We start from the raw sequence: 26,876 nt of genomic DNA on the forward strand, positions 1-26,876 counted from the left end.
TTTTGAATCTGTTTGGCTTGACTCAGCTCTTGAATGTGTCTGCATGGGCCACAGAATTTGCAAAAAATGAAAACTATTAGTCAGGCTTATTTCAAAAAGTGTGAGCTTTTCAATGTGACAGCTCAACAGTAAAAATATCCTTCATTAAAAAAAAAAAAAAAAAAAAAAAAAAAAAAAAAATATCAAAAGTTGTCTATGGATGTGAAAATGTATTGGCACAACAATATCTGCCTACCATGTAATAATCCATTTTAATAAAATAAAATAACAACTGTGCAAGGGTCCTAACATTACCTACTACGGCAATACAAAAGGTCATATACTGAAAATATACTGTAACAGAAATATTTACATGCATACCTGCACAAAGAAAGCCTACCTTTTGATATCTACAACTGCAGAATAGCATTTTTTTAAAGATATACAAATCAATTTACACAAAATAATAATAATAAAAAAGCTTAACAACCAATCTACAATATTATTATTAAATGCAGTGTAAACTGATACCCGTACTAATATATACATATATATTCTGCATCCATCAACACATGCAATTCAACATTATCTCCTCAAAAGCCTGCAATATGAATTAAGCAAGATAAATAGCCTTACGGGTGATAAATAGAAGTGCACAGTGGAAAAAAAAAATCACTTTGGAGCAAAACACATACAAAAATACACCCCAATGTCCAATAACTTATATAATAAAAGTGCTACTAAAATAAACTTTTCATATATATTTAGAAACTTCATTTAATAATAATTTATGCGCCTATGTATTTAATATAATCAACATTTAAGAATAGTACATGCGGGCATCAGAATGCCATGTTTATTATCAGCCTCTTGTTATATCTACATGGGTATTGTGTGTAACTGTTTAAATCATGTGTGTACCAACAAAAGATTTACAACAAATAATACATCTAAATGCCTTTCTAAAGCTGAACTCCGTACAAGGTTCACAAAAAACCCAAAAAAACAGCTTTTAGTTCCTTTAGAAATTTCAAGTAGATTTAGAAAGCTTTCATTTAAGCTTAATGTAATAATATCAGCAAAAACACAAAGTGTTTTTTTTTTTTTTTTTTTTTTTTTTTAATTTTATTTGCACTACTCCCTTATCGACTGAAAATAATAGTTTCACAGTCCCTTTGCTGTGGAGATTTATGTTTTACTACATATCCCATAAACAAGAGGGAACAGCAAGTACCGTCAAATGTCCACATGGCATTATCTGTGCCTGTAGAATCCTAGTTGCCAGCTCATTTTGGGAACTTTCTGATTCCAAATAAAATCAAATCATACGGCCTGTTGAAATTTGCTGACCCCAAATTCTTTATTAATTTAGGGGCCAGCAGAGTTGAAAAGCCACCCCACCAAGTTATTTCTTTGGAATCAGAAAGTCCTAAAATCTAAAATAATAAATGACTTAAAATAAATATTTTGGATTCATATCATACAGCATAATTTCACAAACTCTAAAGCTTGTCATACACCAAGTTCTGGTGACAGGACTGGCATTTGTTTAACTGTCTTTTAAAAGTAAAACTAGGCAAGTCATAAGTACCTGTTTTTTCTACCAGCATGGTCAACTTGTTCTGGCTTTTTATTCTGCGTATCTAAAGATATTCCTGATCAAATAAACAGAAAAAAAAACAAGTCATTGCTTTTCTAATGCAAAGCAGGTGCTGTACTTTGATCCCCAGTTCATGAAATTCAAATGTGTAACATAATAATATGTTCTTTAACCCCTGTCCTTTGCAATTTAAATTTGCTGCTAAGCAAAAGCCTATAAAGCCAATTGCCAGTTCCCTAAAGAGTATCCTTCAAAATCAATAAAAAAATAACAACAATTTTTAAACTACTGCAGCTCGACTGTACTTCCCAAATGTCCCGTTCCCCTCTAGTTACAGTTTCCACCATGACATGGAAAATAAAAAAATATATATATTTTGTGGTACAAATATTGTACTGGACCCTTACAAACGTTTGCTGTAGTATACAATGGCAAAAGCACAGCAAATAGAACAAAGCTGTTAAACATAGTGATAGCAAACACAGGATATGTACTTAAGGTAAATCAAGTTAAATGCATAGTGAAAGCGTGGTAGATCAGAATAATGACAATGCTAATTTACCATCTTAATCTTATAAGGGGAGGAGACTGAGTGGATTGCATCCATTCTTCCCTGAAGCCAAAATAAATTCTGTAGGGTGATCGTTGTCTTAGTATTTACTGACCGACTGACAGAATTTATGGAACCTCGCGATTCTGCAGTCATCACTCTTGCAATAAGATGCAAATCACCACTGACAATATTGAATCAAGCTGAAGCCTGTTTTATCTGGCAAGCAAACCACATTTTTGGCCATCAGATTTTAACCATAGCCACTGTGTGTCCAATCTTCCAACAAATAGTTTGACCATGAGATCCTAAAATGCAAATCCATCAGTGTCCACATGAAGAAGTTTCTAAATTGATATTTCAAATCCCACTGTCCTCATAGGGTCAATCCATTTTTAGAGATGAACAACACTTTCCATATTTGTCTCACAAAGGTAGTCAGTTGCCAGTTTGAACCCCTCTACTTTTGGTATCTGTTGAGAATATATTTTATCGTTTGCCCACTACAGATGGCGTAGGGACAGGTGGAGTTGGTTATTCACGAATTGAATAGTAAACATGGTTGTTTCAAGCATGTGATATTTTTCTCACACAAGGTCTGTGCTTCGTCCTGGATGTGGTTTCACTTTTCAGAAAGGTCTTTATGGCCCAGGAGCCTGGTCAGTCTAGAAAGACCTTGCTTCTTTGTCAGAACTGGACTAAGTTGCAACCCTGTTCAACAATAAAACAACAAGTTAAGCTTTATAGTGTTCCTGGCAGTTTGTTGGTTGTTACTTTAAGCACAAAGGGCAGGGGTGGCCAAAGTTGTCCCTTTCACTCCTGTCCTTTGTTCCAACCCTGTTCTAAATTGTTCAGTTGAACCAATCAAACCTCCATCCAGACCCTGAAGTAGTTAGTTTAATTTATCTGTTAAACCTGCAGTGGTATGGCCCTCCAGGACTGTGATTGGACACCCCTGACATGGGGTGTCCAATAGACTTCCAGCCGTAAAGCAAATGTTGTATAAAACCCTTCTACCTTTTATTTAAGGTATCAGCAGCATGGACAGCTCTTGGTTGCCAAAAAAAGAGAGTCAGGTAGAAAAATGTATGAACCTTTAAAAATAATACGTCTCAAAACCCAAAGCAAATCTTTTTAGGAGATTATATGTCATCGTTCTTCTTTTTCAGCATGTCTGGATCATTTCTTTAAAGTTGCTAAAGTAGAGTTTGATTGGGAGCAAAAATCAGACGACCTTCCAATTTACACACAAAAATATAAGCTGTAGGTCCCTTCAGTTATGTTAAATAATCAATGGCTCATTCTGTTTTGCACAATTAAATAATACTAAGGAATGTCTTGGAAAGATGCGTTAAGCGCAGGAGTTCATTCAAATTGTGAATAGATCCATATTTTGGTTTCCATAGACTTAATGAAACGCATATTGATCTTATGTGACAGAAAAAATAAAATAAAATCTTTTACAAAGAACCTAAAAAGACATTATGAAAATATTGTTTTTCCTTTTGCTGTCTGGGACCACTTCACAGCAAAGCTTGTATAAATAAATAAAAAATATGTTATCTTCAAAAGGATTGCATTGTTGTCTTTTTCAAGTTTGCAGAGCTGGAATGTAATGGGAAAACTTTGCAGTCTACTTACAAATACAAATTGTTCCAGCATGATCATCAGTTATCCATTCTACAACCTCCTTTGAAGTCTTATCCTGTATAGAGTACCTGCAGCCACTCATAGTGGAAGATCTCATGAGGTCTGTCAATTAGATAATGTCGCTGGTATACCAGCAAGGGCAGCAGGGTTTTCTTTATGAACTGGAAGTGCTAGCTGTCAATAAATAATCCTTCCCGTTCTTCGTCTGTTTGCTTTCATATCGACGGGGAAGTTAGACTTTGTAGATTTTATCCTGCAAGTAACTGAATAGGGAATCAAGTCCTTTTGAGGAGCTCCACAGTTGCTTTAACATCTGGCACTCTTTCTCATTGACCCCCTCCAGCGCAGACTTCAGCAAACTTCGCACCAGGTATTTGGATTCTTCCAGCACCTAAAAAAACCCCCCAAAAAAACACATAAACAAATAAAGCTGTTGAGAATTTTCACTGAAATCCAACTGCAACTGGTTAGATGGAGATGTGCTCCAATTACTGCTATGACAACACTGTCACAATCTCACCAATACTACATTTTAGTTCCCTTTAACTAACTAACCATTTCCCTTCTTTGAAAAGCAGAACAGTCTGACAACAGTGATGGTTTCTACAGGGTTTCAAACAAATCAGTAACTACTTTGCATAAAGCACACTTTAAACATTAGGTCATATCAAATAACAATAGATAAGTATACATGTACTGGCACTGTTAAAAAAGATTCTGTGTTTTGCTACAGAATGTTCTTATAACAAACACAATGTACAACAAAGGTTTTTTGTTTTGTGTGTGTGTTGCCATCACTGCAGACACCTAGCCTCCAGAGGTGAAAGGTCATAGGAGGATAGTGACATTGCCTGCTGCACTATCTACCTATCTATCTATCCGTACCTTTCATAATGTACTGTACACCGTCTACTCCATTACACAGGCACCTGTGGTCACATTGGGATATCTTTAGAAGGCACATTTATTTAGTACTGAAGAAGATCATACCACAGCGCTGCAGGTAGCCATTTCCTTCACTCTGAGCATCACTTCTTGACTGAAGGTTGTTGGCCAGAAGACTTGTGATACTAATCCCCTACTGCATGCCTCCTGAGCGGTTAGCTTCCTCCCACAGAACAACATCTCGTTTGCCTAAAAACAGAAAAGAGGATGGGAGGGGGGAAAAAAAAAAAAGCATTTTCAGCAACCAGCCCCTTTGCATTTCCTAATCCATGCCTTCAATATTGCATGAACCCTTTCATCTTTGAACAGATTACTCTGTGTCATACCAGACAGTCAGGTTCCATTAAAGATGCATAAGATAATCATGCAATGCCAACTAAGCATGGAGATGAAGGTCACCTTGGAGTTTGTTACATCAAAATCTTAAAATGTAAGACTTGAGTAACTTGTTGCATGTAAGACACAGCCACATGTAACAAAACATCCTTAAAAAGACTTTGGGCTAGCAAAAACAAACACCACCACCAACAAGTGTAACATGTTTTAGTGAAAAAAATACACATTTAAAACATGCTTTGCTTGCCATTACTGTGTACTGGTGATGCATATCTCTGTGCTTGGGATACAGAGGGCACCCCTGTATGTACATCTTTCACACTTTAGAGTGTAGGCCCTATGTTTCAACATCTATTCTTTCACATTAAGCTTCTTGTTTTAATGCTTATGGATTACTTTTGTTTTCAACCTAGGTGCTGACCAACAGCTAAATAAAAGTGACAGATTAATGGGAGGTGAATAAACGGGTGCTGACTGTACAAGGGAAATTCATGTTTTAAAATAGGCTTAAAATAAATAACTACATAAATAATAATAATAATAGAAAAAATCTTATAGCGCTCTCTTGCTTAAGGCTTAAAGGCTTAAAATGTTTCACTTTTGGCTCAGGAGTCATAAAAAGCAATTATAACACTTACCAGTGCAACCCCCAAAATCTGAGGGAAGGTATAAGATGAGCAGCCTGCTGGGGTCAGCCTGATGGTAGCGCATGGTGTCTGAAACCAGGCCTTCTCACTGGCCCACACAATATCACAGAGAGGCAAGATGGAAGCTCCTAACCCCAGAGCTGGTCCATTGATAGCTACCACGATAGGCTTCTTAAACTGAATAAAAGCTTTTACAAAGTCCCTGAAATAAAATTCAAGAATCTCTTTTAGTAATCCCCAAAAACAGAGAAAAACAATGTTCTTGTTTTGGAAGGCTAAACCAAAGTTTTCATGTCAACACTCAGTTTAATGGGATGTCTCTTGTCTTCTAATTTTGGTCTGGTATAATATAGAATCATTACATTTTATACTGTTTGGAATTAAAAACGTATTTTTTTTTTTTTTTTTAATTAAAGTCCGAAAATGTAATTTACACTTCCTTCCACCTGAAGCAGAGACAAAAAATAGAGTTCAAATTGCATTCCCCAGATAATCTCAATCCCTGCTAGCATGCAGAGGTTCGTGAAGATCTATATTCATTTTATTGTGTTTTGCTTCTTTAAGGACAACAGGAAGAACAAGACGAGCAGATCTGTTTCTCTAAATACAGAAACAGGAAATGACATTTTGTTTTGCATGTGTTGTTTTTTGTGTTCCTGTAGAATGAAATTTCAAAAATTTGTGCTTCTACCTTTGTTTTCCCATTGAGCCTGGTCCTGTAAGGTTATACCACTGTAGTTCTCCACCCATTATTTGGCAGAAATAACTACTGTCTCTTACACATTTATATCAAATTTTGTGCAGGGTCATTACCATGACACTTAGATGAAAGTTAATCCTAGTTTCTTTACAGAATCACACTTTGTCCTCAATCAATACAACCATATGACCTTTTGTACTTTCATATCTAACGCCTCAACACAGGTTAGAAGTTCCATTTTATAGGGGATATTAATTGTAAAAAAAAAAAAGAAGATCTAAAATCATTCAATTTCAAATGGTGTTTAAAATAGAGAAATCATCCAATAGTAAATCAGTCCTATTGTAATTCTCAATAAGCAAGAGCTCTTTTTTAGATTAGTAAATATTTGCATGGGCTGCATTTATACATTTTCAAAACCATAACGTATCTAGGCCAGGGGTGTCAAATTCAGTTCCTGGAGGGCCGTAGTGTCTTCTGGCTTCCACCTGAGCGCTCAATTACTTAATTGGTTTAATTATTTGATTAACTGGACATATAACACTTCTCTTCAGGCCTCAATGTTTCATAGGTAGTGTACCTTGAATCAAGTGCATTTTTAAAACCATCAACTGTAAAAGACCTTGAAAAATAATAAATATGTCAAATTGAAAAATAATTCGATCAGTTATGTTAACTGAGAGCTTAAATTGGAATGAAAACCAGAAGACCCTTGCCCCTTGAGGATTTGAGTTTGACACCCAAGACCCAGGCTGTGCAGAAATACATACATGCTCAAAATTTGTATTATTCTAACATGTCTTACAGAGAACAGTCTATTGGTTTCCTCATGCCATTCACACGCTGTCACATTAGAAAGCCAAAAACAAATGGAGATATTACCAGGCCTACAAGTGCTTTTTGAAAAGTTTTTATACTGCATTGTGCTTAAACTAAGCTGTTGTTACTGTGAGTATGTGAAGATTAGGAATCTATGAAGTGATAATGACATCTCTACTTGGACATGTCAGTTAGCAGGTGAAATGAAGGGATTGGTTTGACAGTTGAAAAGGAGGTTGAACTTCTACTGACCGGCAAGTGGGTTGCCATGGTGAGACAACATTTTATTTGGGCATTTCTAATTGGGTGGAAAATGGGGAAAAAGACAAGAAGAATGGCATCCTCAATACTTACTTTTGCTATGGCCCAAAAGGAAAAAAGTCTAGCCCTGAAGATGCGAATGGGCATCTGTAATGGATGACCAACAATTTGAATTACCTTATGGATTCAGCGATCCTTGTGCTTTCCTTCCTCCTGTCGCTTGATAATCTGCCAATGAGGTATGAGTAATCCAAGCCACTGCAGAACACACTACCCACTGAGCTCAGGAGCAGCAGCTTGCTGTCATCTACTGAGGCATTACCCAAAGCTCTCCTCACTTCTTTCATTATCTGCAACAAAAATAATAAAAGTGCACAAAAACTAGGTCAGAAAGCAAAGTGCTTATATAATTGCATGTTACTTTAACAGCCAAGGAAGTCCACTGTCTGCAATTGTGAACTATTACCTAATAGATTGTACCATGGCAAAGTTACATGTGGTTTAAAATAATCACACATACCTCAATGTTAATTAACGCCACATCAACCTTTGGTCTCTGTAACCTTAATTTACAATTCACTATAAATTTCTCTATAGGAATAGAAGAGTTTTTAGAGACATATTTTAAAGATCGTGTAGTTTTTAGCAGAAGATAAAATAATTATGGACTGCACTATAAAATATAAAATAGTTAGAACTTTTGATGAACTGAATAATACATATTAATATAGTTATTATTCTCCATTCAGTTATGAATTCCATTACGTTAGAAAGCTTTTAGCAGTAATAGTGAAATGTCTTTTTTCATTAAATTTATAATGTACACTAGTACAACTGCACTAAAAAAGTCCAGTTACACTTTAGGATCCTCCAAGACACTTTAGACTGTTGAAATGAGTTTATTCCTTTCTTTGGTTAAAAAACACTTGGGCATTTTTTTTTCTGTATGGACCTGGTTGGGTGGTATAATATATGTGCCACTCTGTTTTTTTAGTTCATACCAAAAGTTACAATGTTTAAACTTAACACAGCAGGTTATTTTATTTTTTTTATTTTGATTAAAAAATTAGGCTTCACTCATCTTTGGGGAAGCGATAATTGCAGTCTAAAAGTGCTGGTTTACACTCAGGGGATCATTAACAAATGCATCAATAATATCTAGACTAAACTCCCTGAGAATCCATTAGCACCCTATGTACACTCATGCATGCAAAAAAGTACAGGGCAAAACAGAGGCATGGGCAAAAGCACTTTGCATCACCTTAATGCTAAGGATTAAAATCAGGCCCATATTGGTTTTCAGGGTGTGTCATCTAGGCAAAACACAGAACCCCAGGCTAAAGGATCCATTAAACATTAAATAAGGCAGAAAAAAAATTCTAAATGAAAACCATCTGTGATTTTTATACTTTTGGTTGTCAAAAGGGTAAAGTCAACAACGCAATAATATATCACTAAATGAGCAGAAGGTTCATTTTCTGTTCAGAGAATCAGTAAGAAACACATAAAACTGCAAAACAAACTTGTGCTAATAAAACATGAGCTCCATCTCTGGATATACAAGTAAAATAAAATGTAAACATCTGACAAAAGGTCCTTGAGCAATTGTTGTCAGCAGATCAACATGTGCTAACACAATGGCACTAAATAGCCTGCAAAACTTGACTTCTGACACTGTATACAAATACTGTCCAGCTATCACAATCTTATACTGCTAAAACATTGTTCCATAAATTTACCCTTTTATGCACCAAACTTCAAAACAAAGTAGACACAGAGCCCAATGCAATTACCTTTTAGCTATTTTAGTCAAAGACATCATATTTGTTAACCAAACAAAATTAATTGGGTCTATAAATCAGTTCTCCAGTTTATATCTATTTTTCTAAAAGTATTTGACTGTAGTCATACACCTGTTTTTTATTCAAACCTTCATGTCATTCTGTCTCTGGTATTTAAACAGTCAAGCTCCAGCTGTAGCAGCTGGAGGTTACTCATAGCTAATTCTGTAGTATGAGAAGTGGGCAAATCAATGTACTTAAAATCTTAATATCTCCCTACATTACACTAATGAATAACCTTCAGCTTTTCCCTGTCATTTTTACGAAGACCATTATTCTGTTATAATAAAAGTATGATGAGGAGTTGGATACATATGACAGCAAGATGCCACTGAGGTTGTTAAATATTCCCTGTTTTAATGCTGTGAGGATGACACACCACAGTGGGCAATGCGAAGTCTGCATGCATCTCAAATACACCGAGAGAGCCATTTGCGCGCAAATCTGTAGATGGCTCAGCAATGAGAGAAGACCATCAATGAGAGAGACTCACGGATTGTGCAAAACACTGTCAGCTGAATTGATATTTAAGAAAAAAACAAAATAAGATTTGCAGGAATATACAGCACTACAACGGTTCAGTACAGCTTTAATATCCTCATTAACATATATACCTTTCAGATATAAAACAGACCTTAAAAGCGCAGTTCTGCAGACACTCGAGACAGACATTAATGAGAATCTGAAGAGACTCAACAGAAGCAGCAGCAGATGCTAAACAGACAGGACTTACTCTGACAATAAATCTTTCTACATGTAAAATAGAAGAAACACGTATTTCAAGAAATATGTAAACTGAATTGCCCGAGGCTTATATGCATAGCTTAAATGTAGTTCCTGCCATTATCTTTTTGAAGGTTAAAAGCCTTTATCATAGACAATCCTGTTATTACTGTGTGCTTTTTAAAACACAATTGAAAGCATGCCCTGTAAGTTCCTATCACAGATAAACTCAAACCCCTGGCAGCATTGCATGGAATTGATTTGTTTTATGGCAAGTGGGCAGATATTGCATTATCTTCCTGTACTATACTAACCTCACGTCATGTGAAAACATGAAAATACCCTTTGGAAATGCCAAGATAATGAAATGAACGTCAAAAAGTCCCAATTAAATAATGTCTATCAGATCTATCCACTGATGTAATCCAACACTTAAAATGTATCATATTTGTAACAGTAGCAAGTCATTACAGGGCTGTTCTAAAGTACATTGAAACCTCAATATGAAAGCTTCAAGAGACGATTAAAATCAGGCCTTCACAGAGCGGTGCTTTTACTACTGAGGGCACATATTCACTCTCCTTGACGAATTTCTACTGTAGTATAGTTTGTAATTTAAACCACAACATATGATTGAAAATGAGTTACGTCAGTTTGTGTCACACTTTATCAGCATAGACATTTCTCTTTTGGATTAATCTAATATATTTTATCATTCATATTTGTGAACAATTACAGTTTACTGTAATGACCCAATGTGTACAGCTGATCAACTACATTGTAATAACAAATAAACACTGATACTGTACTACGAATACGGATTTAGAAATGAGTAGTTTTGAAATTTACGATTATACTGTAAATTTACAGTATAATCGTAAATCTCAAAAAACTACTCACTTCTAAATCTTTTGTAGTCATTTTTGTATTATAATACATGTTAATTTAAATTAAATACATGTTAATTTGGATTCATATGTTGTTTTTCTGACTTTATGTGAACGAAAAGACACAAAAGCTCCCGTTTTCTCATTGGAAATAGTGATATTTCAAAATATCACTGTCCTGGTCACAAAAGCAAAGTTTGTGGGGAATAATAGCCATTTTCTATACTTTTCAGGCATAAGCAATTAGGAAATAACACTTACTATCCAGGAACAAAAAAAAATAAAATTGTTACACGGTGTAATCACAGCCTTTCATAGATATGTTCAGAGAACATTTTTCAATAAGGTAAAGTTAACTGAACAAAACATAATCATTAAATATTTAGTCATTCTAGAAACTTTACTTGTAGGTTACTTTGATTAATAGTCATTTTTCTAACATTCTACATTCGTTACTTAACTTTGAACAGTCTAAACCAAAATTTATATAATTTCACTACCTGTGAAAAAGGTTTAATACAACCTAGTATTATTAGTATATTCACTAAAGTGTCTTGTCATTATTGAGTATGCTGTGAAAGGGATTTGCAGCTAATGCCATTGAACATATTTGTCTTTTTTAAGACCAATTTTGCCCAAAACAGAATTGACTTCAGATTAGACAAGTTCCTCTGTAAGCATAGAACGCAACTGACAGCAACAAGAATGGCATTTATAAAAGAGGGTTCGAATTGAAATTGTTCAGCGATTTCTTTTATATTTAGTTAACTTTATGAAACAGCACTTATTTATACAACCTATGTGTTTAAAGACTCACACTGCTTAATAAGAACTTAGCAAATGTATACTTTATTCTAGTACACTATATATGTATTTTGTGCTTCCTCTGAGAGATGTGCATGTTTTTTTTAAGAGGCAATAGATGTAAGTGTTAAGCTATTATAATTATAGCACATTCTGCTTAAAACTCAGGAGCCTATAATGAACGATGTGGCATGAAAGAAAATATGGCATGTGTGCAAACATTTACAGTACAAATAAGAATGGAGAATTTGAATTCATTTTTCCATGCACATTTAATGTAAAGCTTATATTATTCTATAAAGTCTACCCTTAGTTCCTTAATTTTGATCACCTTAATTCAAGAAATTATAGATTTTAAAATATTAAAAGGAGTTAAACCAAACCAATATTTTAAGCACAGTACAGAAACCCTGTGAGGACAACACAGCTGGAAATGAAGTAGAGAAACTTAGGACCGAGGGAAGGAGACACATCTTCATACAGACAGTGGTGATGGTATGGAATGAGTTGCATAGTCATGTTGTTGAGGCAAAATCACAGTGATCCTTTAAAAGACCAAACTTGACAAATTTTGAGATCAATCAGCTACTTGGAACCAGATGAGCCAAATGACCTCCTGTCGTATGTAAAATTTCTTATGTTAAAAAATTACATAATATTTCAAACATAGGCAACAACATCTTTCTACCAAGAGTCTCAAGATATGGCTGAAAGCCTATGTCTACGGGGTAATCACTGTTAATTCATAACAGTGAAAGTATCTATGCTAGAAGCCAAGCCTGTTTCTTGTATGCAAAAAAATGACAAAACTTGGATTAACTGGTCTGCTGTATTGAGGGGAGTACACTAGCAGTCTAACAATTAGTTATTCTTTCTAGATGTAATGTTTTGTTATGGTCAATTTTCATCATAAAGAATGTGGACTTGTGTAAAACATATTTAAGGCAGACAGAAAAACAAACAGACAGTAATAAAAAAGACCAACTGCCTGGACCCCACCACAGAGAATCTTACCTCTGGGGTTAAAGCATTGTTGTCAGATGTTTGGCTTGATAGCAGTATATGTGTGAAACCTTCTTCTTTTCTAACCACTATGTCCCTGAACCGGCAGTTGCTTTCATTTTGTCGAACATTATATCTGAGTCGTTTGTCAAACACATAGTCTTTGTCTTCTACCAGTTTCCGTTTCACTGCACTGTGCAAATTAATTCCCCCATTGGAAAGTGTGGACCCTGTTGAAAGAGAAAAAAAAAAAAAACGTCAAGTTGAGTACAATGTAGTTTTCATCATGGAAACAAAACTTTAGCGAACATTAACTGTCACAGTACGAAAAAAAACACAGTCCCTTTCACATAGATATCATCGTGTAATTAGGCTGTGGAAATGTTTTTAATAAATCAACCAAGTGGCTTGTATTATGTCAAAGTAATAAATTTTTTACATTAAAACATATTCCAAGACCAAGGAAAACACAAGGTCACATTACCAAAAGGAAATTGTTCATGGATTCACAAGGTATTTATAGTCGAGTCATTACAGTATTAATCTTTAGTGGGCAAGAATAATGTGATAATTAATAAATAATTGATTTATAAAATTAGACAAAGTCAATCTATTTGTGGTACCACATTGTGGTACCCCATACTGTAGGTCAATGCCAACCTAGTAGGTCAACAGTTGTATTGTAGTCGTGAAATAACTTTTTCAGATTTTAATTTTTTCACCTTTGCTTTTATTTAAGCGGTTGTGAGTTATATTGATCCAATATTGAGTATTTTTTTCTCTGTATCTGTCTGTGAGCTGCCTGCCAAGGACTGACTAGACTTCCTCATTTCATTCAAATCATGTGACGAAATGATCTTTCACCATATCAAAATAAAATATTTCTAAAACAAACCTACATTTTCATTTTAAACACATACAGAATTTACAGTTGGCAGCAGAATTTGTTAATTCATGACAAGTTAAGTCAACTGTAATTCACATTCTTCCTGCCTTCATTTCTTGCTTTCTTTTTACGTTGTCATTTCACACAACATTTCAGAACAGATTCATGACGCTCAGGCCCAAATTTATAAAGGGGGAAATACCGACCACAAAAAGACAAGTAATGTGCGTGTTCAGTACAGCCACACTCAGACAAAATAACAACCTATTTTATAAGGGTAATTAATTAAAGCAGGCGATTCCGCAATCAACCAATTTAAATATCCCTCACCGCAATTAGCGGTGGATAATTACACACCTCTCACAACAAATAGTGGGTTTGGGTCAACCCTGTGTGTGTAGGCTGCACATTTCAAAAGAAAATGAATGGCACTCAAAGACCTCAGCCTGGTACTAGCCATAGTGATGAGGATGCTCAGAAGCAAAAACTGAAATTTACCAATATGAAATTGGAGATTTTGGTACAAGCAGTACTTGTAACACATGAAGATGTGTTACAAGCTCAAAATACATCACCAAGATAAATGAATAAAATATGGAATGTACAGTGGCTTCTTAATAAACAAATGTACCACTTCAGAGTTTGTAGTTACTGTCCTTCGCATATTAATTCAACTTCTTATTTTGTACAGACTTTTCAAACCTCAGAAACAATACGTTTTATTTACTTACATCCATGGCAGTAAAACGGATCCTTTCATTGTTGTACAGCAATATGTTCAGCAACAATAACTCCACACAGCTTCATACGAACAGTCTTCTTAAAGTCTTATGCAGTTACAACTCTCCTATTTCTTATGTTTGTCAGTATTTCTTACTCTAGGTATGATTTTAAAGCATATCTGTATGGTATATATGGTCAAAAAACTGTACTTGCTCTAGCTACAAACTAACTACGTCATCTGTCCCTCTGTCTTTTTTTTACCGTTTACTTTCCAACTCGAATTTAACAATAGTGCCTGAAGCAGTATTCTTAAATACCAGAAAGCCACGTTACAAAAAATTCATTCTGTAGGCATTACTAAAATAACGGTGAAGGATGAGCCCCCGTTGCATATGAAACTTTTTCTTTTGTGCACCTCGGAATTTCATTCCAACTTTTCTTAATCTCCTCCACCTTTCTTTTAACAATGCCTACACTCTAAGAAGTAAAGGCTCTCGTTGCTACTGTGGGGAGACCTTTTTAGGTGCTTGTAGAACCTTTTTTCCCTGGATTCTATATTCTCTACTTGTAGTTCTTGTTTAGTCATGTAAGTTATGAAACGTGTTGAAAATTGGAGTTTGCAAAACAATACCTGAACTGGTATTATAACTTACAAACTGACGGAAGGGTTAAAAAAATGAGCTCTTTGCAAAATGTTATTAAATGTTTTTGTCCTTGAAAAGGAGGTCTCCTTCTTGCTGCAGACAAGTCTCCCACATCACCTTGCCTTGTACATAGTCTACTGTCTGACTGCGGCAAATTAGCGCCTGCTTTTCAGAGTTCTTAAAATAATCACGCAGATACAAGGCCTGCAATTACCGGCAGCTTTAATAAATTAGACGGAATATTTAATAGATCTCATTTGCAAAATCCCCTTCCAATTAGTGGTTTCGTTCAGAAACTCCCCAGAATTACACACACATATACAGAACTACATATGCATCAAGGGCTAAAGCGCACAGAGACATTGCCTCCACAAATCATGTATTAATTGCGTGTTTATGTCATTGCGTGTGTTTTATAAATCCTAGCCTGATACATGGTTAATATGAAAAAAAATAAATAAATAAATAAAAAATTATAATTTAATATTTATTATAATATTATTATTATTATTTTTTTTTTTTTTAAACTGCTTCCAGGCAGAGGTATCACAATTTATAATGCACTCCCTTTTAAAGGGAATTAAAGTGCTAAAATAAATGAAGAATTAATTTAAAAGACTGATGAGGCTTGGTTTTTGAAATCCATTATTGGCAGATGCAGGCATCACACCTTTAAAAAAACACTTTTCAGAAATCTTGTGAGCTTTCATTACCATAATCCTCTTTTGCGCCATCAAAATGCTACTCCCACATTAATATAGAAAGGTGGTTCAACAAATATTTATGCAAGGTTGAAAAAAGGTTGCCAAAATGAGCTATGTGTTTCCTCTACTAGCAAGTAATTTAAAAAGCAAGATTAAGCATCTGATTGATCAGGGGTGTAATGATACACTGAGACTGGTTCTTAAATTGGGGGTCACGACTCCCTCAGGAAAAGGTTTCAAGGAGGTCACTGAATGCCACATCATTAGCAGACATACTATACATAATGGTGTACTGTATGTAGACTGGAAATGTCATATCAAATAAAATGTGAATGTGGTAATGTGAAACCAGTTTGCTTTAGGTGAATTTGGCATGAGTAGAGTAGCTTAGGTGTAAAATGATTGGAGAAATGTATGGAATGAAATATGGTAAACAATTAACCAAGGCAACTTGGTAAAATGGAGTGGTTAGGGGTTGGTTTCACTTGAATGATTAACATCTGAAATTTCTACTGACAATTACAAAGATAACTAAAACAGACTAGTCACGTATGTCCTGAGCCTGCTAGAATATACATACTGGGCATGGAGGCACACACAGAAAGAAGCTCAAAAACACCAGGCATCGTAGACCATTGATGTATCAGTCTGAGGTGCTCTCCAAGGGTTAAGGTAATCCAATCAATTGCCCATCTCTGTTAATACTAGAGGCACATATTGTATCTAAACAATAACCTTCAATGTCAAATGTAATGTGTGATTTGAAACTAATAAATGGTAAACCATGGTAAAACTTGAACCATGGTGTGGCCTCATCCTTATAGCATAACAAAGCAGATAACTCCTTGTTTACCTTAATTCACAAAACTTACAGATACAGAGCATTGCAGCAGTCTTTCACAGAAAGAAATCTTGAAACTGTCAGACAGAATACCACTGTGTCTTTTTCATTACATTTTCTCTTCATACAAACAAATTAATAAAATATGAGATAACTGCTGTACTGTGCAAGATTCCATTATAGTGTTCGAGAGAATTAAAAAAAAAAAAAAAAAAAAAAATTAAAAATGTTTAAAACAATTCTAGTTAGGAGGTGCAACAATTAATCAATGCATCAATTATTGATTAAATTTCCAGAGCTTCGATTACATATTGGTGAGTCGATGCATCAAATTAGAACCCAGTTTGAAGTCTCCTGTGGCCGGTTTGCATTAAAACCTTGAGTGTGTGAAAATGCACTTTTTTAGTGTTATTAAGGTAGATAGACAATCAGCGCGTTGCTAGGATACGCGCTTTAGGCTTCTACATTACGGGGGATAAACCCTGTGTAAAATGAGCCGAGTTGCTTCGCTGGTGAGTCAATTATTTATTTCTTTTTTTCACTAAAAAGTGACAAGAACACAGCATATACCTTATGCGTAATCATTTCAAAAGAATGCCAATATAAAATCTACCAATTACCTTATTTTGTTTCAAAGCATGTTGTGTTTGGATTATATGGCAATATTTATATAAAAAGAAGCCAAGTTAAGTACGGTAAATTAGTCAGAATTTGTGAGATTAATTAAAATGTTTTGCTTTTGTTAACAGCAATGAACAATCATAGTTCAGATAGAAATGACTTCTGTTAAAATACAGTATTTGTATTATTATTACAGTGATAAAGGGACATCTGATACGGACGCACACATATTCAGTTGTTAAAAACTCAAGTCCTCTGTATTTCTTTTTTATAATCAAAGTGTTCTAATTTGAATGCAAGTTGTGTCTTTTTGTTTAACTATTATGCACAACAGTGTTTTCAGTTACTGGATCATCTGTTTGAAAAAAAAAAAAAAAACCTAATGTTTGTTATTTATTTTGAAAAATAAAACGTCAATCCATCGATTATCATTGATAAATACACAAACAATAATCAAATTAAAAAAATTACGTTGCCGATTGCACCACTAAAATGCTAGTATTTAAAATGCCTTGCTCGCAAACATTTCATGTTTTACAGTATATATCTTGTAGCTCTTGGCCATTGAAAATGTTGATGCAGTATGAGGCTCGTACAGTCAGGAAATTTGGCCAGCCCTCAACTATAGTCAACAGCAGGAAGGGTTTCATCTCATCTCTGCTGAGTGGTAGCCTAATAACATAATAGGAACCCAAGACTTGCCCATGGGTAAGAATAAGAAAGATTTCGACCATCACAAAGGAAATATTGACCTATTTTTCCACTGTGCAAATTGCCTGCTCTATAGGAAATGGAAGATGTGGGTAATTTGCCCAACAAAGTATAATGTATGTGATTTTTATCCTAGAACAAAGAAGAATTAGAAGGGTAAATCAAGTTAACCCTTAACAATACTAAGTGTATCACTGAAACCAGGACCAAAGGACATAGGAATTAAGTGGACAAGGGCAAGATACACAGAGTGGTGAGGCTATGGAAAGGGAAACCTACCATGTTGTTGATGTTAAATCATTGGGATCCTTTAAGACCCAACTTGACAAAGTTTTGAGATCAATGGGTTAGGTGGCCTCCTCTTATTCATAAATTCCATAAATACAACTGCCTTGTATACTCATGGCTTTTGATTGGTTGACTGGGTATTATTTATGCTCTTTTAACATATGGTTTTTGATTAATATTATTATCTACATGATGGAGCTAGATTGTAAAGCTCATTATTTATTTAATTAAAACCATTTAGTAAGACAGGCCTGCAGCGATTAAATCATCTAATTTCTAGCGGTGTCTGGTGGCGACATCTCCAGATACAACTCCCACATGCAGACACACATTTGGTACAATTACCCTCTATCAAGAACATCACTTTCAACTAAATAATCATTTAGCTGATAGTGTACAACACACACGACAGAAAGCCACTTCATTGGTGGAGAGCTACTGCATATCATTCAGCTGGGAGTCTTCAAGGCTGTTCGTTTCAAATTGCTGTGATTGCATTACATAACAAGTAACCAGCATGCATTTAAAGTCAGTGTTGAAGTATATGCTATTCACTTTGCTTTGGTTATGAACCGAACACATGGGAACTGTGTGTGTGTCTATAGAGCAGAAAAGATCAAGAATTAATCTGATTATAGTCCATTATTATCCTATCCATTGACCCTTCTATCAAACCCATTGTGAAAAAGCCTGCTAGTAAAATAGTTCAGCTTGAACTAATGAAACTAAATCTTCAGATTATCTACACATGGAAATGGCAGCATCTTAATTGTGAGCTGGTCTTTATGAAGCTGGTCACTAGCAGAGACTTTACTGTAAAATGTAGTGATTTGTAGTTCACTAGGTATATCCTTTGGGATTATAAAAGCAATACACTGTTTATTATATTTACATTAGATTCCTGACAGCAGTTTGGACTCTGCATTTAATACTGGGTTTAATCTCTTCATTATAAGTCATGGAAGAATATCTTTTCATATCCTATTAACACTGAAATTAAAAGAATATAAGCAAAAACACATTATAAAAAGCTGATGTATGGTATGCTCTTTTGCAATATAATTGCATTTTTTTCAGTTGAGAGACGTATAAAAGAACCCATGACATTATTGTGTTCTGGCTACTTAATGTTATTAAACTAAACACACATTTTACCTAACTACCGTGTGTTTAATCAAATAAAATTTAAGCGTATCATATTTCAATAAATCTTCAGCTCACATGAAAAATATCAAAGAGGTTACTGTCTTGAAAGATTCTCCCCCCCCCCCCCCCCCCCCCCCCCCGCCCCTCATATGATATGGACAATATCAAGAGTAGATTTGAACTGATTTAGAACTGCATTGCAAAGCAGGCTGACTGTTGATCCACAGTGTTTCAAACAGCAATTCAAATTTCACTGCATCTTAGATAAGCATCCTGAATGAACATCAAATACTTTGGCTGGTTTTAAAATCTACAGGTACCGTTCCGGTCTTTATGAGCCAAACATCAAATCGAAGTCCAGAATGTTACTGGAGACTAAGGTACTGACAAGCAATGCAACTGACTTTAGGCCTGAAATTGCCCAATCAAGTAGTGTATTTGCAAATTACTGGATTTTTGAGCTCTTCTGAGTTACTTCCGAGTTAATTGTTAATTTTGTAACTCCTAAATCTAATCCCTTTTTGTTTTTTCTTTGGATCAGGCATTTGTTGGAAATATGGTAGAAATTGGGGCTACAATCAATTACAAGTACAATTTAAAAAGGAGGCGTAAGCAACCAATAAAACAAAAGTTTGACCAGGGAAATAAGTGCTCAGATAACAGCTCTTCACAACAAAGTAGATGTAACATATATATATATATATATATATATATATATATATATATATATATATATATATATATATATATATATATTATATATAGCAAGATATATATATATATATATATATATACACACACACACACACACACACACACACACACACACACACACACACACACACACACACACACACACTACCAGTCAAAAGTTTTAGAACACCTCCATTTTATTTTATTGAAATTTACATAGTTTAATGTCTCAATATACTATGAAATTAAAGCATAGAAAAAATAAACATTTGGAGATAAAAAAGAAATCATGGAATCGTTTTGTTTAACAAAATTTAATCTAAATTTTTGACTCAAAGTAGCCACCTTTTGCAGATATAACAGCCGAACACACTTGTGGCATTCTTGCTACAACGGAAATCAAATATTGTTCGGAAAGTTCTTCCTAACACTGTTGCAGAAGTTCCCACAGATGTGTTGCACTTGTAGGTTGCTTTGCTTTCACCCTTCTGTCCAGTTCATCCCAAACCAGCTCAAATGGGGTTTAAGTCTGGAGACTGTGCTGGCCATTCCATGATTTGAAGCCTACCGTCTTGTTCTTTTCTCTAAGGTAGTTCTGACATAGCCTGGAGGTATGTTTTGGGTAATTATCTTGCTGTAGGATGAACCCCTGACCAACTAGGTGTATACCAGAGGGTATTGCATGGCGCTGCAAAATGCTGTGGTAGCCGTTTTGGTTCAGGGTGCCACTCAATCCCTGCAAGTCACCAACTCTGGATCCAGCAAAAGAGCCCCAGACCATCACGCTTCCTCCACCATGTTTGAAAGTTTGTGTCACACACCGAGGAACCATCCTTTCGCCTACTCGATAGCATACAAAAACCCTGCGTGATGAACCGAAGATTTCAAATTTTGATTCATCGGTCCATAAGACCTTCTTCCAATTTTCAGTAGTCCACTGGCGGTGCTTCATGGCCCAGGCAAGCCTCTTTTTCTTATTTTGCCATCTTAGCAATGGCTTTCTTACTGCCACTCGACCTGTCAAACCTGCAGCTCGAAATCTTCTCTTCACAGTTGAAACTGAGACTTGCTTACTTCGACCATTGTTAATCTGTGCTTGAAGCTGTTGTCCTGTGAGCCGCCTATCATGCAAACTGTTGACTCTCAGAAACTTGTCTTCTGATTCTGTTGTGGCTTTGGGTCTGCCAGACCTGTTCCTATCAGAGTTTCCTCCAGTTTCCAAGTGCCTTTTGATGGTGTAGGAAACTGTACTCACTGACACCTTGGTTTTCTTTGCAATTTCTCTAAAGGAAAGACCTACACTTTTAAGAGTTATAATGGTCTGTCTGTCTTCCTTTGTTAATTGCCTTTTTCTCACCATTATGATAGCAATATACTACTTCCTGCAGTACAATACTGTCCAAATAATGCTTAAGAGGGTGTAGTAACACAGTCTGTTCCAACACTGCTTTTATACAGACAGAGGGTTTGTAAGTAATCAACAAAAGTTGGGACACCTGTAGGAATTGTTAGCATTAACTTTCAAGGCTTAATTTACTTCCACTGCTGCAGAACAGTTGTAAGTTTTTAACCCATTACTTGTTCCCTGAAAAAGGCCTTTTTGTATAACTCTGAAATGTACATTATTTTTCAGTTTTTGGTAACCTAAACTTTTTTTTTATCCTCTGGCAGTTTACCGCTTACCTTTGTACCATTTCAGGTTATTCACTGGACTTGAACTGCTTAAATTTCAATAAAAACTGGAAAAATGGGGTGTTCTAAAACTTTTGAACGATAGTGTATATATCTCAATACCTGATTAAAAACACAGTATTACAGTGAAATATACCTTACCTTACCAGCCATATTGTGGCTGGCAATGTAATTTTGTCCTTGCTCAATAAATATCTTGGTATCTATGAATAGATAATCGTCTCCTCTTCAAATATATGCAGAACGTTTTAATTTGCAAGCTCTCTCACAACAGCACAGGAGCATTCTGGCAGTGCAAGTCAAAGTGAATTACATGAGCTGTCCTTACAGAGACCAACATCTTGAACACTGGTATCTACAGCTTGGAAAAATAAATGGAGAATTCTGTATACTGTTCAGTACTCTATACTCAATTAAATATAGCAACTGCACAGCTTTTGCCATCAGATTAGATCCAAAAGACATAAATGACCTACAGTATACACAGTAAAGCTGGACTAAGAAGCAGCAGATGCAGTATTTCATTCATCTTCCATCAGCTATTTTAATGAAAACGACAGCTTTACATTGTTTTCAGCATGACTGTACAGTAACAAGAGTACATTAAACTGCTCTGCTAAATAACTAAGTGTGCCAAATTAACAAAAAAAAGCATGATCTATGGACAAAGCATTTTTTGGAAACTACTGCAGAAAGAGAAGATTTCACTGCCCTGTGGAAAGAATACAGCTCACACAGCAAAAGACAAATAAACATGAAACAACAAAATAATGACGTACCAATTCCATTCATAAGGGGGGAGTCATTAACTTCCAAGTCGTCCAACATTTCATGTTCTCCATCGTTTGCTAATTTTTGTTCCCGGGCTGTATCTCTATAGTGTAAGGAATCTTTGTCCAGACTGGTGTCTCCGTTTTGTATTCCATTGTGTGGCTTCCTCATGGGCATTATCTGCAGTCCACTGGGGGTGGTCCTATATGTCACAGTCTTCGTAGCTCTGTCAAGTGCGTGTTTACTGCCATAACACCGTTTTTGCTTTTGGGAGCCTGTTGTGTTAGTCCTTTTCTTTTTGTGGGTTGCCACTTTGCCCCTGACAGATTCAGAAGAGACCGCTCGCCCTTCCCGGAGAAACCGGGGGCCCCCACCCTGCTTGCCTGGCTTTGAGCGCTTGTCCTTGGAAATGGGAAGTCCATTAAAATCATCAATGAACTCTTCACAGTGTTGGAGGTGATGCTCAGGCTCCCACGTGTCCTCATTGCTCCCGTAGCCTTTCCATCGGATAAGATATTCCCACTTTCCCTTTTTGTTCTTTCTCTTATCTACAATTTTTTCAACCTAGATAGCAGAAGGAAAACAAAAAGGGATAAGAATATTGATTTATTGGCCATGAAAATATCTCATCAGGGTTCCAAGATTAACCTTAACTGCCTAATCTGGATGGACTAAAAGGTTCAGATCTACTCAACCCAGCATTTTTCTGGCGAACATACTTTATATTTTGAAACCTTGTACCTTGTTTTTTTGGGGGGTGGGGGGGTTATCCCAAAATAATGTAGGACATGAAAGCTACCAATTTCTAAATACATAAATTATAAAAGCTGAGAACGTGTGCATTCTACAAACATTTGAGCTTTGTAGATTCCAATTATTGCAACAGCAGCACCATCACAATCCTCCTGACACTACAACCGATTGGCCTTTCAGGTACCTGGTTCAAAACATCCAGTACTAGTAGGCTATTAACCCTTTTCTCTTCTTTTGTGAAAAAAGTATGATGATAGTGACAGTTGCTACAGGATTTGAACAAATCAGTAACTTTGTGCTCGCCATCACCTATACCTTTAGGATTACTTGAAGCATATATATCTAATATAGATTAGTTTTGAAAAAATATATATTTTGGGGATGAGAAACAGAAAGCAAACTGAATGTTTCTTCATGTGTGTGTGGCAGGGCGATTGATCTCACAATGGGGAATTGGTGTAATTTGGATGTAGACTTGCTGCCTGCAATCGAGTTAGCAGGTGGGTGGGTCTTGACCGAGTGCCCGTCAGCATAAAAACATCCGGTGGAGATCGCTCTGGGCGACAGCAACGCCATGCTATAGAGGGCAGCTGCGTATACTCCGGAGGAGAGTGTCCGCTCTGCAGGAACGACGGCTACACAACCCTGAAACTGCAAGCGGTGCTTGTGAAGGCAATTCTCAGCCAAGGCTGTATGAAGCAGCAGGAGTCGTCGTACGAATACCGGCTCATAAGTAGGTTAGTTCAGGGGAGAATGATCCCATGAAGTGTATAGCGAGGGTTGCATAGTGTAGCAGGTTCCTGGAGTGGGACGCCTCGTTTATAACGCTAGCGCTCGCCCTGTGTGGCACCTTTTATTAGTTTTTGTACTGTGGGTTTTATTTTGCCTTTTGTACAGCTTGCTGTATATGCCCTCTGTGCGTTGCCATCGCTGGTAATGTCAAATGACCCCTTTGTATAATTTCTGTGTTTGTGAATAAATCCTGCACGCCTGTGATGGCATTTCAACTCCACCTCCCATGTCTTTCTGTATTGTTTAAGCAATGGCTAACCATACACGTGACACGAGCACCCTATCACAATGTGATCTCCACTATACATATTAAGCTGATCATAATATCTTTGCACTATTACTATGTCACTGTACATACAAATTGTTGTAATCCTAACTTGCTGCATTTTATTTCATACTAGTGTAATTTGCACTTACTGTAAAATATACAGAATTTAAATATTGACCTTGCATTGTAACCCTGTAATGTCCTGCAGCACCTGATGTTAAAAGTTAAAAAAAACTAAAAATATTTATAGTGTATGCACATTATGGATGTGATGCCACGTGTCAAGTCTGCAAGGTGTTTCAGCTGTTTTGGAGGGACACATAGCCATTATCTGATGATTAGCACCTAAATGTCATGTTGGGAACTTAGATTGGAAATCTGCAGCTGTACCACTGAATGGCCCAGTGTAATCTGTGCTTTGGTGTATATTGGTATGCCTTTCTCCTGATGAACTTCATCAGCTCTTGCAGTGATGCGCTAGTTTTTAAAAAAACATTGTGTGTACACTGAAGTAGATCAGTGGATGACAACCTAAAATCTAACTGGAAAGACAAGGAATCTGTTTGAAGGTACATTCAGTACAACAGCTCAAAGACGCTTTCATAGCCACCACTTCTCAAGACTACCTCACAGTTTCTTGAAGTTCAAACAAGAACGTTTTGCAAGAAATGCAGCTACTCTCCAAACTATGAAAATGTATTTATCTTTCAACATTGTTCTTGCAACCTTAAGTGACAGTGATCTTGCAAGAGAAAACCTAGAACAAGTAATCACATAGCACTCTACTTTCTCAAAGATACTGCTTGGTGCCGAATAGCAGTATTGAAGAGTTATGGGTTCAGCACGTGTTGCCAAAATCCACCTGACATGAAGCACAGAAGACCAAATTACTTTACAAGAATATCTTGTTAAGATGACAAGAGAGGTTTGTCTCAATGGTCTTTGTGATATTTTACAGTGCCTGCTTTGTGTAATGGGGTCTCTATAAAATGGACAGAGGATGCAGCAAAACTTCTGAAGAACAACGCCTTGGCGGAGTTATAGCAAGATTTGCAAGAACTGCTTAGAATCAACTGACAACCCGTGTTACAGTAATATACACCAGACCTATCATACAATGCTGAAAAATGGCATGACAGTAGATAATAGGGTAGACACTTCTTAGCTGTCAGATATTTGAACCTGTATAAAGAACCACTGAATGAAGCAGGGATAATTGCTGATTGACTGTGTTGGCCAGGTTTAATGGTTAATGATTATACACATAAATTCACGTAACTGGTACGCAGGTATGCATAGCGCCAATAAAAAAAAAAAAAATTATAAAAAAGCATATTTCCATGTTGTTTTTAAGATGCAAATGCTTAACGTCAGTACATTTTTAACAGGAAATTTACAAAATTACATTTTTCATAGGGTGCTCACGCTTGCAAGGTCAAGCATATTATCTGACTGTGACCCATCCCTGCCTACATCCAGATTTTATATTGAGTCTCAAGGTCTCTGGGATCTATCAACGATCTCCATGTAACTGAGCATATTATCGCGGACCGTAATTAAATACCAGTCTCCATATTTCACTTAAGGCCGGAGGGTTCCAATTCATTAAAAAGTCCATTATTGGCTTCTTCAAGGTTTTATTAAGAAAAAATAAATAAATTGAGAGCAATAATAACTGCCATTGTTTTGAAACCGCAACCATTTTCTATACCATGATTACCGAGTTCACACAGTTTAAGGCGATATGGGCATGTTTGATATTCATCATTTGTCCATCGGTGAGCCACTGTGTTCATTAGCACTAAATAATGAACACAGACATTTCAAGTTCTGAAAATTGCCATGCATGAGATTATCCGAGTAGGCTATTAAATAAGTGACGTCATATTTAATATAAACTGCCCTACTAAACAGTGATCGCTAGCAAACATGATTGTCAGTAAATGAAACACAAATACTCAAAAATAATCATCAAGAACGAGGCACTAACTTTTCATCACTGCCTTCCTATTAATTTGCCAAACCAAGGAAACAGTAGCTACTATCGATCGTATCGGTCAAGAGAAACGTAGTAAGCACACACCACTGCAGAGAATCAAAAAGTCTATATTTACTACTATATAACCAAGTCTAAGATGCTACAGGCATTTCTATTACCTTTATTTTAAACGGTATTGTAAAGATGTTGCCGTCTCCTCGATTTGATAGTGTTATAGGGATTTTGGTTTTATGTATTAAATTAATACAATTTTATTGCCATTAAAAAAAAAAAAAAAGTCCCCTAGATGCCACGTAACTTTGCAACGGTGTCATATCCACCTTAACTTTTCTTCTTTCCTTTGTGTTCATTGCTGTTAACGTGCAGTCCAAAAAAATAAATAAATACATTTGCAGGTACCATCTTCTCATCATGAAGTTTTGCACTTTGCTGAGAGATCAGTGGGCGGGCACTGCATGTCTTAAAACGCACTCGATTGGCTATTGCTAGGTAACACTTCTAGATGCCCTCCAAACTGATAAAGAGGGTATTCAGTTGCAGTGGTGACATCCATACACACTATTGTTTCAGACTGAGCCCAGAAAATGTTAATATTTTGGT

General features: G+C 36.0%; 1 protein-coding gene across 1 annotated transcript in view; it reads right to left on the reverse strand.

Annotated features, from left to right (window-relative positions):
- Positions 1–513: 513 nt before the first annotated feature.
- LOC121325341 (chromodomain Y-like protein 2) overlaps positions 514–26,876 on the reverse strand; it is a 36,433-nt gene continuing 10,070 nt past the window's right edge. Inside the window, exons 2-7 of the mRNA XM_041267768.1 lie at positions 22,473–23,028; positions 12,757–12,974; positions 7,665–7,837; positions 5,699–5,909; positions 4,770–4,913; positions 514–4,170 (exon numbers count right to left, since the gene is read on the reverse strand). Of these exons, the coding sequence (XP_041123702.1) occupies positions 4,012–4,170; positions 4,770–4,913; positions 5,699–5,909; positions 7,665–7,837; positions 12,757–12,974; positions 22,473–23,028 (1,461 nt within the window). The 3' untranslated portion in view covers positions 514–4,011. The remainder of the gene's footprint in view (positions 4,171–4,769; positions 4,914–5,698; positions 5,910–7,664; positions 7,838–12,756; positions 12,975–22,472; positions 23,029–26,876) is intronic.

This window comes from Polyodon spathula, chromosome 13 (genome assembly GCF_017654505.1).
Source record: "Polyodon spathula isolate WHYD16114869_AA chromosome 13, ASM1765450v1, whole genome shotgun sequence".
NCBI lineage: Eukaryota > Metazoa > Chordata > Actinopteri > Acipenseriformes > Polyodontidae > Polyodon > Polyodon spathula.